This window comes from Amphibalanus amphitrite, unplaced genomic scaffold (genome assembly GCF_019059575.1).
Source record: "Amphibalanus amphitrite isolate SeventyFive unplaced genomic scaffold, NRLGWU_Aamphi_draft 000736F_arrow, whole genome shotgun sequence".
In the NCBI taxonomy this organism is placed as follows: Eukaryota; Metazoa; Arthropoda; class Thecostraca; order Balanomorpha; family Balanidae; genus Amphibalanus; species Amphibalanus amphitrite.
Window position 1 is genome coordinate 35,891 of NW_024882230.1, and position 17,944 is coordinate 53,834.

Below are 17,944 nucleotides of genomic sequence, written 5' to 3' on the forward strand. Positions count from 1 at the left end.
GTGCCGGAGGAGCCGTGACCGCGGCCACCCGCGCCACCCGTACTGTCGGCGGAGGAACGCTGTCAGACGCCTCCAAACCCGGCTACTCTGATCGCCGTAAACTAGTGTCGGAACTCGTCAATGTAACTGAGTGGCCACTTTTTGTAGTGAATATGCGTTAATTTATTTGATAATGCCGTAATGGCATCATAATGGTATCAAAAAGCCAGCATGTTCATGGTAAAGCAGTCCGTGACCGAACGAAATCACTGCTGATGACGCAGTGGTTCACAGTGAATCACGCTAATCACGGAAAACAAGGCAAGAATTCCGACATTAGTTTACTGTAGCCCGCGCCCTACTGGAGAATTTTACTAACGCTCAGGTTTTATCATGGAATTCCCCTCTTTCTTTTTGTGTGCGGAATTTGCAAAATGTTTAGTTCAACGACACTAGTCGAGGTCACCAGGTCAGGTCATGTGATCTTAAAGGGACTATCCCACCTTTAACATGGGGTTTGAGTTGAGATAGCCAAGTTTGCGGCGAGGTTCAGAAACCACTATCTATCTAGGTTGCAACCCCCGCGGCCTCTTGGTGTTGAAGAAATTCGTTCCCTTCATTTGAAAATGGGCCTTGTACAAGGCCCTATCTTCAACATGGAGCGACCGTTAGTGTGACGTCACCTCGTTTAGTCATTCTGATTTAAATGGGTTTGTTCGTTGAAAAATCGCTTAAAACTTGGTCTGAACTTTGTTGTGGTGCCTACAGAGTAAAAAGAATCAGCTTTATGACAGTAATGTGGCCTGGGGAAGGAGGTAATTTTGGGCTGTGACGTCACATATTTGAAAGTTTGTGTTTGGAATATGGGAAGCCTAAGATGTTTAATGAAAAATAAATGCCAGAACCGTGTTCCTGGTCATCCAATCTATAAAGTCGGGCACAATTTAACTGGTTTTAACAACATTTTAGAAGGTGGGATAGTCCCTTTAACTTGAGTTCAAACCCATCTTCCACGTGATCTAGTTAAGGTGCACTTAACCCATCATAAATAGCTATATTTATGTATTTCTAGTCTGCTTGCGATATTTTCCCAAGATCAACTGACATCATCCACATAAAACATGCGGCTCCCGTCAGCAATTTTTATTTGATAAAGAATCGTTTGAGGTAAACTAAAAACAGTTTGTATTGAAGCATTTGTCTAAGACCAAGACATTTGCATGAGCTCTTAAAAATGGGGGGGGGGGGCACAGCTACGGAAAAATAGTAATCCACTATCCGTTACATTTGCGACGCCTCGTTTGGTCTTCAGATCGTGCATAGCAGAAATATCCATAACTACAAAACAAAACATTTCTTACAATCACCTCGCATGGAGAAATACGCTATTTACTGACAATTGCTGTTATAGCGAGCCATGTCCACGAGATATCGAAGGCTGGTCACAAGGTCAGGTCAAAGAAGGGACATGACTCCAGCAGCGCTTTTTTCGGGCGAAAATACTATTGCAAACATAGTCTGAGACAAACGTCTGGTAAGATGTTCCACTTAAAGTCTGATGAAAATGATGCAAATTTGACTTAACTTACTTTCTATTTATATGCATTAACTCGCGATTTACTGTGGATATTTCTTTATAAGTTGTTACTGCTAAAATAGCATATTTAACTGTCACCAAAAAAAAAGACTTATATAAAACAGTAGCTTTAAGTTTTTGCTTGTGGAAACCGGGAATTGCGTTTGTGGTATGGGTGTCGTCATAGACATATACTGTATTACATGTATTACTGATAGAGTTATATTATTACTTATTTCTGTATTACTGACGTCACTGTCTAACTGATATTGAGTCGCCTATTTGCCTGCCGATATTTGACACAAAAATCGGGACCATAAATGTTCCTATTATTTTGGCAGATATTGCTCGAATCGATATAGTGTTCAATATAGAAATATAAGTAAATACACCTATACAGTCTATATTTGACATCTATGCAAGATAAAACATCCAGACAGTTCATTATTTTGACAGTCGCTATCACAATATTATTGGTCTTGAGATGAGTCTAGTAATATGAACAGTTTTTTTTCCGTGAAATAACTTTCTGTTTTTCAATAACCTTTATTGAGGTGATCATTACTTGACTACTGTTCAAAGCGACCTCTCATGACCTGACCTGTGTGACCGGGCTCGATGCCATTGCAGTCTTATAAAAAAATTGCCTTGCTCTTTCTTTTTCACCAATGAATTTTTTTTGCAGCCTGAGCTAGCAATAACACAGTTATGTCCGAAATCAGAATAAATATTTAGCACTTATGTGATCCATTTACAAAACACGAATTGACTATGACACCACTGGTCAACGTTTCCAGCCCATCTAGTGTCAATTTTATCATAACGTCAGTGAAACGGAGACAAATTTGATAAAGCCAACGGCGTTGTTTCAAGTTCAGATATTGATTCTACTATTATCTTAGATCAAAGGAAAAAAGCGCTTCGCAATAAGTCGCGTTAGGAAAATATCCCAGTAGGGCGCGGGATAACATGTGTGTAAATACGCATAAAAAACATGCTGGTGTTCATTTAAGAATGCAAATCGAGCTATAGAAGTCTGTTGACAAATACATAGATACCTATATAAGCACATGTCAAAGTTAAACCAGCCAAGGTTAGTCCAGCCATTGCTTGCCACAATAGTCACAGGAATCCATGTAAGAACGCTTCTACATACCTTTCGCCTAACAAATGAAGCTAAACAATAAGTGACAATCTAAACCTTGATCAACTATTTGCAAAGAGACTGCACAGAAGCGCCACTTGATTACCTTCCGGTAAAATTATCACAAACCGCGGCACTAAATGATACATTCTTGAAAGGGCTGTCATCCTTTGAACTGAATACCTAACTGGAGAGAAAAGAATTATGAAATGTTCTAAATCTCTCACAATCTCACTCATTAGAGGTGTTTGTTTCTGACCAAAAGTGTACCGACTAGTGAGAATAGATACACTTTTACATCCTCACGAATGTGTTGCTGTGAAAATGCGTTCGCCTTATGACCGAAGCGAAAGCGAGGCGAGAAGCGGGCTAAATTTGCTCACAATGCACACCCTATGTATATACCATCTGGTGCGTCAGAGCTGCACCTCATATGTCCTACACGTTCAAGTCAGCCTTGTACCGGTGCGCACCACCGAGGGAGGCGAATTGATCGGCCGCTGTTATGCACCATTTGACGGCCGGAAATTGGCCGGGGCCCAACGGGATCTCCGTAGGTCCAGTGCCGATGTGTGTGGCTGATTTCGACCGGTCCTATTTGCTGGATTGCAATACAAAGCTAGCTGATGTATTCGGACTTTGGTTTGCTGTATAAGCCAGGCCGACCTTCACAAAGGCTGGTTTGCGTATAAGAGAAACGTTATTGATTGGGTGCCGGTATGCGCCCATGGCTGGAGCCGCGAGGCATAGGGATGGACCGCGATAGCACGGCAGGACGCGTTGACATGGCGAGCATACTGCTGAGCCATGTGAACACAGCATGATTGTCTTTTAACTGAGAACCATTCTGCTCTGATGGTCGACTGATTTGGATGCTGAGTTATGCCGTTTTAGTCAGCTAGTGAGTGATGCATCGCCCCATTTATGTCATCTCGTGACGTTTGGAAATCAGTATGACAAACAATGCGGCGCCATAGCATGGTCATTTCTCTTTTCTAAGAATATTTTCGTTTAGCACTTCTGCTTGTCAGTGATTTATGAATCCAGCCCCCATCATAATCAGTCATGAGCTGATAAAGCATGAGCTGACTTCTTGAAGTTACATGCTGATATCGAAATAACCAGAGTTTGACCCTTATCCGACGTGTAAAGCTTTGCGCTAGACGCACAAATGTCACAGCTATGTGTAGCTGCCGTCTTGGAAAGCCTTCCTGGATGATGGTTTTACAATCCATCAGCAAAGTATTATGTAATTTTCATTTCGAATTGAAAGGATTGTGCTAGTCACATTTGATCCATTATGTTTAAGAACGTAAGAAAATGAATTCCTTGTTAGGTACCTGCTCCGCTAAACAGAAACGTTCTTATCAAACGGAATATAAATGGAAATATCTATCAAAACATTAAATAAACGACCTTTTACCTTATGTCTCTTGGTAAACCAGTTATACAGGATTGCTCAAATTTCATGGCAGGTCAGATTGAACCGTTAGGTTTTAGGTTAGAGGTTTTAGCAGCTTCAACCACTCGAAAGCACAACCAGTCGCCAAGTAACTTCAGATATCGTTGTTGGTAGGTACCCCTTGATTGCTGATCTAGGGTACTCACTGCTTCTTATTACTAAGAATGAATGTCCGTAATCACTGTTCTATTAGCCGTTTTCACGACGGCTATCCTGCGAATGCACTTATTTGACCAAATCCTTACCAAATCTCTTACACCAAATATCTTTAAATTATGAACTCATTTCAGTGTTTTAGTCGGCGGTAATGTCTGATAGTATGACAAAGAAGGCATATAAGCAATTAGCGCGACCCTAGCTAATAGCTACGAAGAAACACACTGAACCTAGTTTAACCAAATTTGCACAAAATCTGACCAAATGTGTACCAACCAAATGTGTACCAGACGGCCGTCGTGAAAACGGCCATTGTGTCACGGTTAACACCCACTGATTGTTGTTGTGTTGAGGTCGGCACTCACTGGTTGTTGTTGTGTGACACGGCACTCACTGATTGTTGATATGCCGCCGCGGTCGGTACTCACTGGTCGTTGTTGTTGTGTTGCGGTCGGTACTCACTGGTTGCTGGTGTGTGTCACGGTCGACACTCACTGGTTGTTGTATGTCGCGGTCGGAACTCAGTTGCTGTTGGTGTGTCACGATCGGCACTCTAGTTATTAGTGTGTCGGGGTCGGCACTCACTTGCTGTTGGTATGCTGCGGTCGGTACTCACTGGTTGTTGGTGTGGGACGGTCGGTACTCACTGGTTGTTGGTGTGTGTGTTGCGGTCTGCACTCACTGGTTGTTGGTGTGGGACGGTCGGCACTCACTGGTTGTTGGTGTGTCGGGGTCGGTCGGTACTCACTGGTTGTTGGTGTAGAGAATCAGCACTCACTGGTTGTTGGTGTGCGGCGTCGGCAGGTCGCCGATGGTGGTCAGCGTCAGTGTGGACCAGTAGACAGACGCCAGGTACTTTCTGGTGAGGGTGCCGAACTCCTCCGAGTCTCCGTGCGGGTAGGCCCAGTCGCCGCGGAACTCCTCCGCCTCGGACAGCAGGTAGTAGAAGCAGCCGAACCAGTGCGCCAGCAGCAGCAGCACGTGCACCAGCATCGCCACCCGCCACACGTTCGGGAACACCGTCCGAGACTCGACCATGTAGTAGTAGCAGCGTGTGCGGTACACCTTGACGAAGCGCGGGCAGCGCAGCATGGGGCAGACGCCGACCGTCAGCTGGAGCAAGTCCAGCGGCACCACCGACACCAGGTCCAGCGCGAACGGCCGCGACAGCACGTAGTGGCGCGCCAGCTTGTGCGAGTCGTACACCATCAGGCCCTGCTCCAGGTAGCCGGTGCGCAGCTGCACGATAATGTCACACACGTAGATGAAGTCACTGAAGGCGTCGCCGGCCAGCCACCACTGCTGCCAGTTCTCCTGCAGCTCCGGGAACGCCTGGCGCACGATCAGCGTCCACACGTTGTACAGAACACACAGCGTCAGCAGAAACAGCCAGAAAAAGTAGAAACTCTCGTCCGGGTTGATCACGCTCCACGGTGGCTTCTTGCGGCGGCTGCGAGGCCCCGCGTCATTGGTGCCCTTCTCCTTTTCGTTTTCAGACAAGTGATCTTCGACAGTGTCCTGCAAAAAGGTGACGAGCAGAGCTAACAGCCAGTCAAGTAAACACTCTGACTCATTTCATACACAAACGCCTTCCGCATAGTAACACAAAACTGCTGTAATCACGCTTGGCCGTTACAGCCGCATTGGGTACACACGGAAGCACATGCGTCCCCTAAAAATCGTGTAGGTAAAGCGGTTTCAACATTATTACCAAGTTCGCTAGCAAAAAAAAAAATTGTTTCGTTTCGAAAGAGAGCACCAAAGTTACGACACACATTTGATGGATGTCTTCGATGGATGGATAGCGCAGGTCGCAAGAAGTGGGCTCGGGTTGGCATGGGGCCAGGCGGAGCCAATAGGTTGTCAGGAGATAACGACATACGTAAGACGTAAAACGTGATTGGCTCGCTTCTTCTTAGTTCTTCCCTACAACGTAATGTCTGTATAACATCTCAGGAAATTTATATGGTAAAAGTCAAAAGACCACTTTACTTTTATCAGAGGCATGACCAAGTCAGAGGACTAATGGCAAAAATCATGGTAGTGCTAGTCACAGGCGGCTCATTTCGCTCATCACAGCCAGGTCACAGTGCTAATCACAGTCAGACCACAGCGCTGGTCACAGCCAGCCCTCAGTCAGCCAGCCCATATGTCTGGCACTGAGTATGAAGATTGAAGAGCAGTCCGGATGGAACCACGCCTGGAAATACAGTCTGCTACAAACTGTAAATTTGATCACGATCCCGGAAAGGCGGACACTCTGTTCTTTTGACAAAGCTCCGAGATTGCACGATTGCCAAAGACGGAGGCGCGGCCGTCGGCGTTTTATTTCGTCACTCCAGGCAGCCCGAGAAAAGAGCCATCCGGATCGCGAATTACTGTGTCTGAAGATCGACGATGGACGTCGATCGGGCGGCCCAAATGAGGAGTGAAATAGACCGCTCTATCGCCTGTCGGCAACTTTTGCCGCGTCTATGCTGACACTGGCTCAGTCCCCGCTGACGCCTATGGACTCTGTGGGCGCCTGAAACGGGATTCTGGGGGCGGACCCCGTCGTCAATCACACTCCACATCGATGAGCGGATTCGGTACCGACAGATCTATATCAGCACCTCGAGACCATAGAAGATCATTGGACGGCTATCACCGACATCTAGGTTTTCGAATAGATGGCTGAGCCACCGGCAACCCTGATTGCGGACAGGCTGCGGTTGCAATGCACACACCTAACTACCAGGCACTGCCAGGGTGAAAATCGGCACCTACAAGCCAGAGGCAGATGCGTGCCGCGATGTCAACCGCTGCCATTGCCTGCGGGCAACGCCGTCCTTTCGAGACGGTTCCCTGTGACACATGAAGATGATATTCCGCAAAGGAAACTTCAGTCGGCCTTCCACATAGACGCTGAATTCAGTCGGTAACTAGCACTGCAGCGTCATGGCGGCCGGTCTATGCGGTGCACCGAACCATTACCTTTCGACGACAGTAGAACACCGCTCTGGATGCATTTTCATCTCTATCGGTCGGCTCCACGCCCCTCAATACCAATAACACCCTACCCTTTGCTCTGTAATGGTTTGATTGGTTCAATGGAACCCTCCCATAACCAAACAGAGGGGCTCGTTCCAGAGGAGCCGATGGGCTGTTCCAACAAGCTGAGCCCCGAGTTATCGAACTGGGAGCATTCAGTCGATCGTCACTTACGGCTATGTCCTAAAAACATTGCCACGGCTGTACCGTTGCAGAGGTTTATGCTTCTATATGACCGCAACTGCGGAAACTGAAAGCGATCGAATCTCCTTTGAGAGCCATCATATAGTGAAACGAGTCACACAAATTGCACATGTTTTCAGAAAACTGCAATTGACTCAGTAAACGCCAGATAGTCGCTTCATAACTAGTGTTCATTGCATTTTGTACTATAAGCTGATATTTGAGCACCATCGGTGGTTCAAGTTCCACGTCGGTTAACTGAAATGGTAAGCTGTGCCGCTTGGCACGCAGCTTGACCTGCTGTTGTGAGAGCGCTGGGCCCGGCGCTGACGCTGGGGCATAGTTACGGGCAAATGTGACAGGAATAGGCTGTTGAAGCTAAAGTTGCGTGTCAGCCGAAACAGCATGCCATTCCAGTCATCTGGTGACAAGTGATGGATGCGACATCATTCTCTATCTCGCGAGCCACTCGCTACATGCACCCAACCTTTCGTCGGCCTTTCGTTGTATTAATTAGTGGGATCCGACTCCCTTATGAGCTACTGACATCGCTGACGTACCTGAGTCTCGATGATTTGCCTGGTAGAAAACCGTGTGATGAACGAGTCTTCCCGTTTGAGCGTGGGCTTTTGTTTTCCGGCCGTGGCCAATGCACCGGAGAGCTGAACAGTCGTCCGCAGCTTCAGCCAGCGCTGGCTGCTTTTCATCCTGATAAAGGCGGAATGCTAATCAGGTCATCAACACAAATCATCAATGGAGTCAATGGTAGGGAACATGGAGCATCCGCGTCTAACTACCAATGCCGAGTCGGATCACGTATACGCTGTGTGATGTGTGGTAATTGCCTAATGGTTTCGTACCACGGTGATTCGCCCCGTGTTTGAAGCTGCTTCCATAAAACGCCGCCAGAGACCAGACCTTGGCAGAAAGAATGAACGGTCATTCAGTCAAAGAACAGCCAGGTCGGCGAGGTAGTGATTTCGTGTGCATGGGATTTGTAGCATTTAGTTAACTGTTCAGTGTACCACAACTGATAATGTGCAAATGAAGCGACTGGTGCTTAGTGAGGTAGGTACGTTGCATACTTCAACATTTACATGTAATACTATTATGAAGTCCATGAAAAAGTAAATAGTTTTTCCGAAGTTGCTGTAAAAGAATCGTAACATGTCGATATTTCCATGCAAGACGCATTTCCTATTACTTTCCATCATTCTATTTAAAATTGCATACCACAGAAGCCCAGCTATTAATTCTTCGTAGGTATTTGGACCAGATTAAAATGAAGGAGGGCGCAGCTTCCACCTCATGCTCTGCAGCTCGGTGGAGTTTCCTAAAAGGCTCCCAACTACTAGAAGTGCACTTGAGTTCAATCAGCGCATCGAACTCCCGATGAATGGTTTGCCCACACGTGCTGGTGGCGTTCAACTTTGGATGACGACGTTGTTGGCCGACCCTGCTTAGTAGTGTTCTTGAGAAATTAGTGAGTTCAACGCGCAAAGCGCAAAGCATTTACCGAGGGTGAAAATTTGTAAATTAATCACAGTACTGTGCCTATAAATAATGAGCATCCTTCCAGTGCACCATCCATTGTGAAGATGGACTGCTCGCCGGCGGCAGCCCCGCCCGCGGCTCCGTCAGAGGCCGAACGACGATTGACCGAGCCGACATCTAAAATATGATCGAGCCCGGGCCGCGTCCAGGGTCCAGGCATCCGACTCTGCCGACCGCCGGTCTCGATACACTGCCGCGGGCCAGCTCCCCCCCCCCCCCCCCCAGCACCACGCCGGGCCGGCGCGGCGGGTCGTCGGTGGGTGCGCCGACCCCCCCCCCCTCCTGACCCGCCGCCCACATGTCAGCAACACGACCGACCGGCGGGGCAGCGCGGGGGCCCACGTCGTCATCTCGGGCGGCCCACAAAGGATTGTGCTTATAGCTGCACTATTTCTACTGGGAACCTCTTCAATAAGTGTCACGACGGTTGACAACACACACTTCCAAGGTCGTTGTCTGGAATGACCTTTTAAAGGCATGATAAATGTGATGTGATTTAAATTTGCTAGTAGATGGCTGATATACTCGTATTTCCAAATAATTTTAAACGTTAAATGGATGATGGATACTGATCTGCTATGGAACGTCCAGGTGGTCACAACTGCAAAATGTAACTGGGCTGCACCTCAGTCGTTCTCGCGATAAGGTCACCTGGAGTCATTTTTCCCATTTAGCCCTTGTCCCGGCTGCATAAAAAAACAAGGCCAACACCACAATCACTGCCGCTGCGAGAAAGCCTTATATACAAAGGTGTGGCGAATCCTTTTTACCCGCATCAGCCGTCGGCATTCCATGAAAAAGTATACCACGGGGTCCACAGCTCAGAGGTCGTCGCTGGCCAGTGCCGGTCGAGCTTTACCATTTCGATGCGCCGATTAATAAATGTATGACAACATAACCAATAACCATACCACTACAATCTTTATCCTGATCGGTCCTTTAGGACAGTAGTGAGATAAAGTGAATTTGATGATACTTAGCCAGCCTTGCATCATTTACTCCACTCACTGTAAATAATTAACAAAGCATGTTTAATTAACGGCTCGCTGAACACCTAATCCGAAGGACGACGGCCGATTCCGGTGTCTCCGGAACTGGAAGACCAGCCGCCAGACCGACAGCCATTGTTTTGGTGTTACGACCAGTCACGCGTCGATGCACACATTTATATCAGTGCCTCAGCATCAAATGCATTATATACTGCAGTACCGCTGTAATGTAAGCTATGGAAATAGCATAATACATAGTCGATGGCCATTGCCTTAGCATTCCAATTTAGCTAATGGCGCCGTATCTCAGGCAGCCGGCAGTTGTTCCATGCAGCCGGCTCTCGGGGGCGCTCTCCTGGCCAGCTCTGCCCCGCGGACGAGGCCGTTTCCATTTGCCGTCGGTCTGTGGGCCGCTACTGGGATTTCGCCGCTTTGTACGGTCGCGCCGACCGTTTATCCGGCATTGACGACGTCTTCGACGGCGGTCGTCTCGGTCCGCGCGGCGGAGAGGGGGCGCCTCGGCAGCTGGCGGCGTCGGCGTCGGCCCCGATCGACCGGCGCCGCGGCTCGGACGGCCCTAGGCGCCGGGCCGGCACAGAGCCGCCGACAAATCGGCCCCGGGGCGCCGCGCCGGGTCACACTCGGACTCTGGGGGCCCTAATCGACTACTGGGGGACAGCTGAGGCGGCCGCGAACACTCCTCTCAGGAACGACCGCGGTTCATGACGGGGTTCCATAACAAATTGCGCGTGTCCGCCGTGAAGCGTTTGTAACCTTTCAATCGTCTACTTATCGTTTAACACTCCTGCAAGCATCTGTAGTGCGTGTTCCATGACTATATCCATGCATACAAGTGGCAAATGGCATCCATGGCCACTGCATTTTAGGTTGTTGTCATGAAAGTCACAAACAAGTCGCTTGATGATGAGTTTAAATACAAATCATCTTTGCCTGGCAATGTTCATCTTAACATGTTGACTGTGCACAGTCCAATGTGAATTAATGTGCATGCATGTCAAAAACCGGTGCGCGCTGCGCATGATAAAAGACATCAGTGTGGCTAAAATTATATCAACGAATCCGGTGTGAGCGTTATGCTTCGTTGTTAGGGCCGGCAAATGCGCGAAAGTTATAGACTTAATTATATGAGTGCTTATATGAGTGCATAGACTGAGAGATAGATAGATAGAGAGAGAGAGAGAGAGAGAGAGAGAGAGAGAGAGAGAGAGAGGGGGGGGGAATGAGAAAGAAAACATAAAATAAGAAACAGCTATACAGACTACAGAGGCACACAACAGAAGAGAAAGAAAAGAGAAAGAAAGAGAGGGAAGGAGAAATAGAAGAGAGAGAGAGAGAGGGGGAGAGAGAGCAAGATAAGAGAGAGAGAGAGAGAGAGAGAGAGAGAGACAGAGAGAGAAAAAAAGATAAAAGAAAGAGGGAGAGGGAGAGAGAAAGAGAGAGAGAGAGAGAGAGAGAGAGAGAGAGAGAGAGAGAGAGAGAGAGAGAGAGAGAGAGAGAGAGAGAGAGAGAGAGAGAGAGAGAGAGAGAGAGAGAGAGAGAGAGAGAGAGAGAGCGATGAACCCGAGAATCAGTGCCATGATCAGGGATCCATTAGGTTCATTTTCTGGGCTTAGTGTAGTGCTGATCCTGATAACACGCGTCGTCGACCGATTGCTTAATGATCCGTCCTTTCGCCGTCAATACATCATCAGAGGTGCGTGCAGCTTGAACACGGACCATCGATAAGTACAACGGGTACCCACCAACGAAAACATAGGGACATGTAGAAAGGCAACCGATTCTTCCTCTTACGTATCTCATCATGAAAATGCCCGCGATGAAATTATTTACCTACGTAACATGCGTTATAGGATATATTAGCCGAATCTACATTTTTCTGTCATCCGCGACATCGAATTAATTCAAATCAGCATCACAGACTTGCAACGACCACCCGGAACATATTACTACCAGCGAAATTATTTAGCTAACCAAATCGTTGGAATAATTAACTCCCGAGATCATGCATTTTTCGCTACGGCTGTAGCTGTCCACTCCAACCTCCCCAACTTTCGGTTAGAGCTGTCTAGATAAAGTCCTGTAGGAGCTTCAACAGCTCAATGAAAGTTTGCGTCTAGCTTGCTGAATGTGTAGTCTCGTCAAAAGTGGACACTGGACAGTAACTTATGTGACAGTGCACCTCATGGCGAGCCAGTGAGCAGTGAACGAACAGGTCTTGACTCGAAGCCAAAGTGGGCCTGCGTGTGTAAAATCAATGAAGCATGTGAAAAGTTGATACCACAAGCGCAGGCAGCTGCAGTGGATAAGACCAGCCGACGGAGAAGTTTGTCATTCAGGGATTGTCACTGGCAGGGTGTCAGGTTGAGGTGACTGGTGCGGGCAGGAGTGGAGGGGTGAAGCCGGGTCCCGTACAGAGAACAGACTGTGAGCAGTGACAGCACTTGATGTGGGCCATCCTAGCAGGGCGGGAGAGGGGCATTCCACGTCAAGTGGGACAAAAAATGATCATTTTGTACCTCACCCCCTCCGATTTTTGCGAAACTTTGTGAAACTACTCATCTATATGTGAAAAGAAGGGAGACATATTTTTGTCAAGATATGACGTCACGTTTCCGAGATTCACGTCATCAAACATTGACTTAGGCAAGGCACATTATCATCTTGCGTCATATCATATAACCATTGAAGTTTTAGACATATCACCACGAGACAAAGTGTGAAATGGAGGGAATAGGTCAGGCTTTAATTTGAGGATAACAATACTGACGTAATTAACTAATTAGTGAACTTAATTAAAATTCAAAAAATAAATTATGATTTTCTGAAAAATGGGTACCCTTCGATTTTGCTGATTTTTACATATTTTATTCTCCTATACATAAGCTACATCATATAAAAAATCCAGAATGGGCCGACGTCTACGTAACTGTCTTTTGGACTTCGTAATGTCTGGCACTCGCGTGTTTCGTTTTAGCAACCAAGGAGAGGCGCTACCCGGAGATGCTTCTTTCTACCCCAAACCAAAGCAAACCTAACCTGACCTGACGTGACCTGACCTAATCTAACACGCGTAAATATGTACAGCCCTCACGGCAGTTGCCGACTGGCCAAATGCTACCTAGATACGAACATTAGCCCTCACGACAGTTGCCGGCTGGCCAGATGCTACTTTAAAAAACAAATGCGTGTTTAACACTTCAGGCTGACCCGCTGCGAGCCAGCGACCTTTTGATTTCGAGGTGGGTACACTCGGCACACTTACTACTACATAATCCACGAAGATAGCTGGTCATCGTAAGCCAGTTTTTTAATGATGAAATTGGCCATTCTCCGGGCAGCGCCTCTCTTTGGTTGCAAAAAGAAAATACGCCTGACTCTCCCAGCGCTAGGGGAGAAAAGCCCGGTTTAGCCAAAAAAGGGAATTAAAAAAAAACGGAATTTGAATTGTATGTGGGGCGGTGGGGAACTTAATCGTGTGCCAATTTCATGGCCCTAGATCAATATGCCTATTCAAGATCAAATGAGGTCAAACGTGATCAAATTTGCTATAGTGACTATTTTGCGTTTATACGCCCATAGCTCTAAGAGATACTGGCCGATTTTCCTATTTCTTCCTTTATACGACATTTGTAGTGTTATGAGAATCTCCAGTTAATCTTACCATAAATTTGGCAGTTGGTGGCTTGCTAAGAGAAGGTAAGATGTCGCCGGCAGAGGCGGGGATCGGCCGACGCGGGAAACGTCATAGTCACATATTGTGATTGCACCCTAATAATTTAATTTTACCAATTGATTTTCGTATTTATTTGAACATTAGATTGCCTGTACATTTTTAAGCCTTCACACAAAATTTGACACGAATCGATCATAATCAGCGGTAAGAAGCGCGGTGCAAAGATGGAACCGTCCCGCGCCGGCACAGTCTACCATTCAGGCGGCAACGGCCGGCGCCGGCCACCGAGCCGCTCCGGCAGGAATGTTTGACTTTACCCCGCTATTACTAGAAAAGTTGTGGACCGATTTACCTGTTTCTTGCACGGGAGGATTTGCAATTCAATTCTGGATAGATACTGAAAGTTTGACGTTAATATAACAATTATGGCGTGAGTTATTGGCGATAAACAGGTGGAGTTAGCGAAATCGGCCCCTTCCTCCGCCCGTGCTACGTTGCACTACTTGTTGGTATATCATCCAAAGTTATCGTTGGCCCACTCTAATTTTCTCAGCATGTGTGCCTTACGTGTAGTGGAAGACAATATCTAAATTTGAGCAGAATCGAAGGGTACCATTTTTCACAAATTACATTTTAAGAAATTAATTCAAAATGAAATAAATTCAAAATCACCAAAAAATGTAAAAATTGTCAAATTTTACTAGCATAACTCCTTATGTACACGTTTCAGTTTGTTTGACATGGATAGCTTCAAATATGTTGAAGCTATAGATCTTTGAAGATTGCAATACACGTCCAATTCTGCTAAAAAAGCAGAAGTTTAGCGACTTGTATCTCTGTAGCCCGAGGGCATATGACAAAATCCTTTCACCCTCAGAGGTTTCACCCAATAGCCAATAAGTATACCAAGTTTGAACAAAATCGCAGAGGTGGCCGATTTTGGCTGTCCCGGTTGACATGGAATGCCCCGAGAACAGGTGCAACACGGGGATCAGTGACAAGGCGGACCACAGCAGCAGACCGGACCGGACCAGAACACAAACAGCGTGTAATCGGTGACAGGGATTAATGTGGGCCATCCTGCAGCAGGTCGGGAGAACAGGTGCAGCGCTCAGTGTCTGGACAGACCACAGCACACCGGACCAGAACACAAACAGTGGGTACTGGGTGAGCGGTGGCAGGGAGCGCGCCGGTGGACTCCACGTGGAGGGACATTCAGGGTGACGGCTCGGTCGTCAGATCACCTGCGGACGCCCTTCAGTCTGCCGTAGAGACAGACAGCGGCCCGAAGGGTGGCCCAGTTAGCCTCCACCCGTCTGGCGGGCCTGAAACCAGCACATCGCACCTCAGCTACCAACTCAAACACTAACTAACACACTGGCAGATCCAACGAGGAGGGTATTTGGGGCAAACGTCTCCTTACTGCCACTTTGTCCGAAATCGATGAAAATTTGTCGTGTTTTCTTGAATGGAAAAACTTCACAACAGTATCAGGTAATGTTTGCTTTTAACTGCACATCAGTGCATGAGGAGTCAAAATCCGAAAAGTTTTGAAGTTTGGATAAACTTTTTGGGGTATACCCCCCCCCCCCCGCCGCGTCCAAGATCGCCTTTCTGGATCCGCCTATGAAGTAACACCTCAGGACCGGCTTTACCTGGCGAGCGCTTTGTCTTTAACTTGCTTTTAGGGTCCTTATTTTCTCCTTTTAATGCCGTATTACCATGTAAACTGACTGCTCATAATGGCTCGTTGATGAAAGCATGACAGCTGTGCAAGAATTGTTGCATCTTAATTAGGCACTTAAAGTATCGTTCTCCATAAATACGCAGCTTTATTGCATGCCTACCATCGTTTAAACTTTAAAGCATGCGCGTCGGAAAGAAAGAAAGAAAGCGAAGTCAGTAAAAACTAAGTCCAAATTGCAACAAGGATGAACGATACAAAATAAAACGATATGAATTATGATACGATACAATATAAAATTATGTCTATAAGGCAAAACGATACGAAACGATACAAAATGTAATAAGGTATTTGAAATGTGTTGGATGTTTTGTATAAGCATTGCAAATCAAGATATAGAATTAAATATGACAGCCGAAAATTTACCCACCTAAAAATTGAAGCATTGAATGAAGCTACGCAAGAAAAAAAAACACAACACAAAAATATGCCAATATTTTCGAAATTCGTGCTACTGGCCCATCATTTCTGTCATTGCTGATTTTTTTTCTACAAATGATCTCGAAGTTGGCTGGAATGGGAGTGTGTCATGTTGTGAGTTCGCCTGGGCCTACCAATTCCAGCCGGGACGACCATTTTAGTCGGCCCACCCATTCCATCACACCCATCCATCTATAAGCCGTGATTGGGACTGTGTTTTGTCACCAGAAACCGGAGAACCAGCGAGCAATAATGGCCCCTGGCGTCAGATATAGGTCGGAGTCAGTGAGCGGTCAGTACTGGCACAATCACATCGCGAGAGATGGTAACTGACACCGTTCTACTTGTTCGTCGTACCATGACCATGGATACGTGTACACGATACCATACGTGCATTGTCACCATAGGAGAGACATCATGACTATGTAGAATATTTGCACAGATAACTACTGCAAACGTAGACAATGCGCTTATGAATGTGTTTATGAACATTACTTATCAATACATAACATCTACTAGTTAATATTTAGGCACTTTAAATGGCTATTTTAAAAATAAAAATGGACAATATGTGTGCTGTTGTAGCCTACTGTAGCTTTTAGTGCAACGAAAAATACATACCTGTAACTGTTGTGACAGCTTAGGTGTTAGCTGGGACGTAACAACACACACGTAAGTGTATAATTCGGTAGCCAACTTACCAGTGAGAGGGTGACTAGTTATTCTAAAGGCGGGATGAAATATGCGCAACACTACTATACATATAGTCGGGTCTAATGGCAAGGGTAACTGATTGCGAATAGCGATCGCACTATGTATTGAGCTGCCTCGTTATCTGTTTATATCCCCAGCGGCCGAAGCAGTAGCTATAAAAGGTTATTTCCGGGCTTAGAGTCAACAACGTCGCTATCATATAGACATAATTCTAAGATAAAGGTTACTCTAGTGGGGTTCTGTTTAAGAGTTACGCTGTGCGGTGTTGTTTAGAGGGTGCTGGTACGAGTCTGGCGGCACGGCCACAGGCGAAAGGCCACATGCAGATGTGTCTCACATGATTTGTGAGTCGGAGTGTCTCCGAGAGCAGTCTTGTTTGGGAAGTGTCAGCATGTTCTTCAGGGAATTACACCGATGAACGAAAGCCAGGCTGAAATGTTGCAAAATATTGCGACGTGGTCAATTGCAATTAACTGATAGGTTTTATCATTAAAGGTAGTCATCAGGGGCTGACTGTGGCCTTCCATGACCTAAGAATGGCCTTGACCTTACCTAAGTGCCGAATTTCGATTTGAAAGCTTACATGTATACTACATACTTTGAGAGGTAGCATGGCGCACAAATTTAAGTGGAAATCTGACTCGTCAAAATGCATAGGGGAGACCCGGGAGGTATGGGCCGGTTTTGTGAAAAGGCAATTTTCTTCCAGTGGGCAGTGGCTAGACCCGGTTTTTCACTCTGTGCACGTGAAATTGCCTTTTGCCTGCAAAGTGTGCCTGGTATTAGGCATCTGGGATCAACTATTTTGTCTCGAGATAACTTTCAATAAAAAATGTGCTTTTTCGATCCATCAAAATACACCGGGAGGTATATGGGCCATGGCCTGGGAGGTATGGGCCGGTGCCCGGTACCATGTTTCATATTCTTTTCTCGACTATGAGAACAATACTCGTAGCTGGTATCTACCTTGATCTCTCTTAGAGCCCAGGAACTGCATAGGCGGCCAACAGCTTATTTCATGGAGGTCACTTGGGCACATATGTATTTTGGTAAGCTCAATCATGCACCATGAAATAAAATAAATAATATTTTTCTGTTCGAATGAAATTTGAAGTTAAATTTTCAACCTTGCGCGACAAAAGTTTTTTTTTGAAGATGACACTCAATGAAAGCATCTTTTTATTGAATTAGGATCAACGGGGGTGGGTGGCCCGAACCCCCCTGTTAGGACGCCAGAATTTGCGCAGCATCTCAGCTCATAATCTTGCAAGAAAGCTTCAAATTGTCTATTCAGTCTTA

The 17,944-nt window shown here is 46.4% G+C and overlaps 1 protein-coding gene across 1 annotated transcript in view; it reads right to left on the reverse strand.

Annotated features, from left to right (window-relative positions):
• Positions 1 to 17,944, reverse strand: part of LOC122365371 (potassium voltage-gated channel subfamily H member 2-like) — a 51,113-nt gene that overhangs the window by 30,534 nt on the left and 2,635 nt on the right. The window contains exons 3-4 of the mRNA XM_043336528.1: positions 8,091 to 8,238; positions 5,096 to 5,835 (exon numbers count right to left, since the gene is read on the reverse strand). Coding sequence (XP_043192463.1) covers positions 5,096 to 5,835; positions 8,091 to 8,238 — 888 coding nt within the window. The remainder of the gene's footprint in view (positions 1 to 5,095; positions 5,836 to 8,090; positions 8,239 to 17,944) is intronic.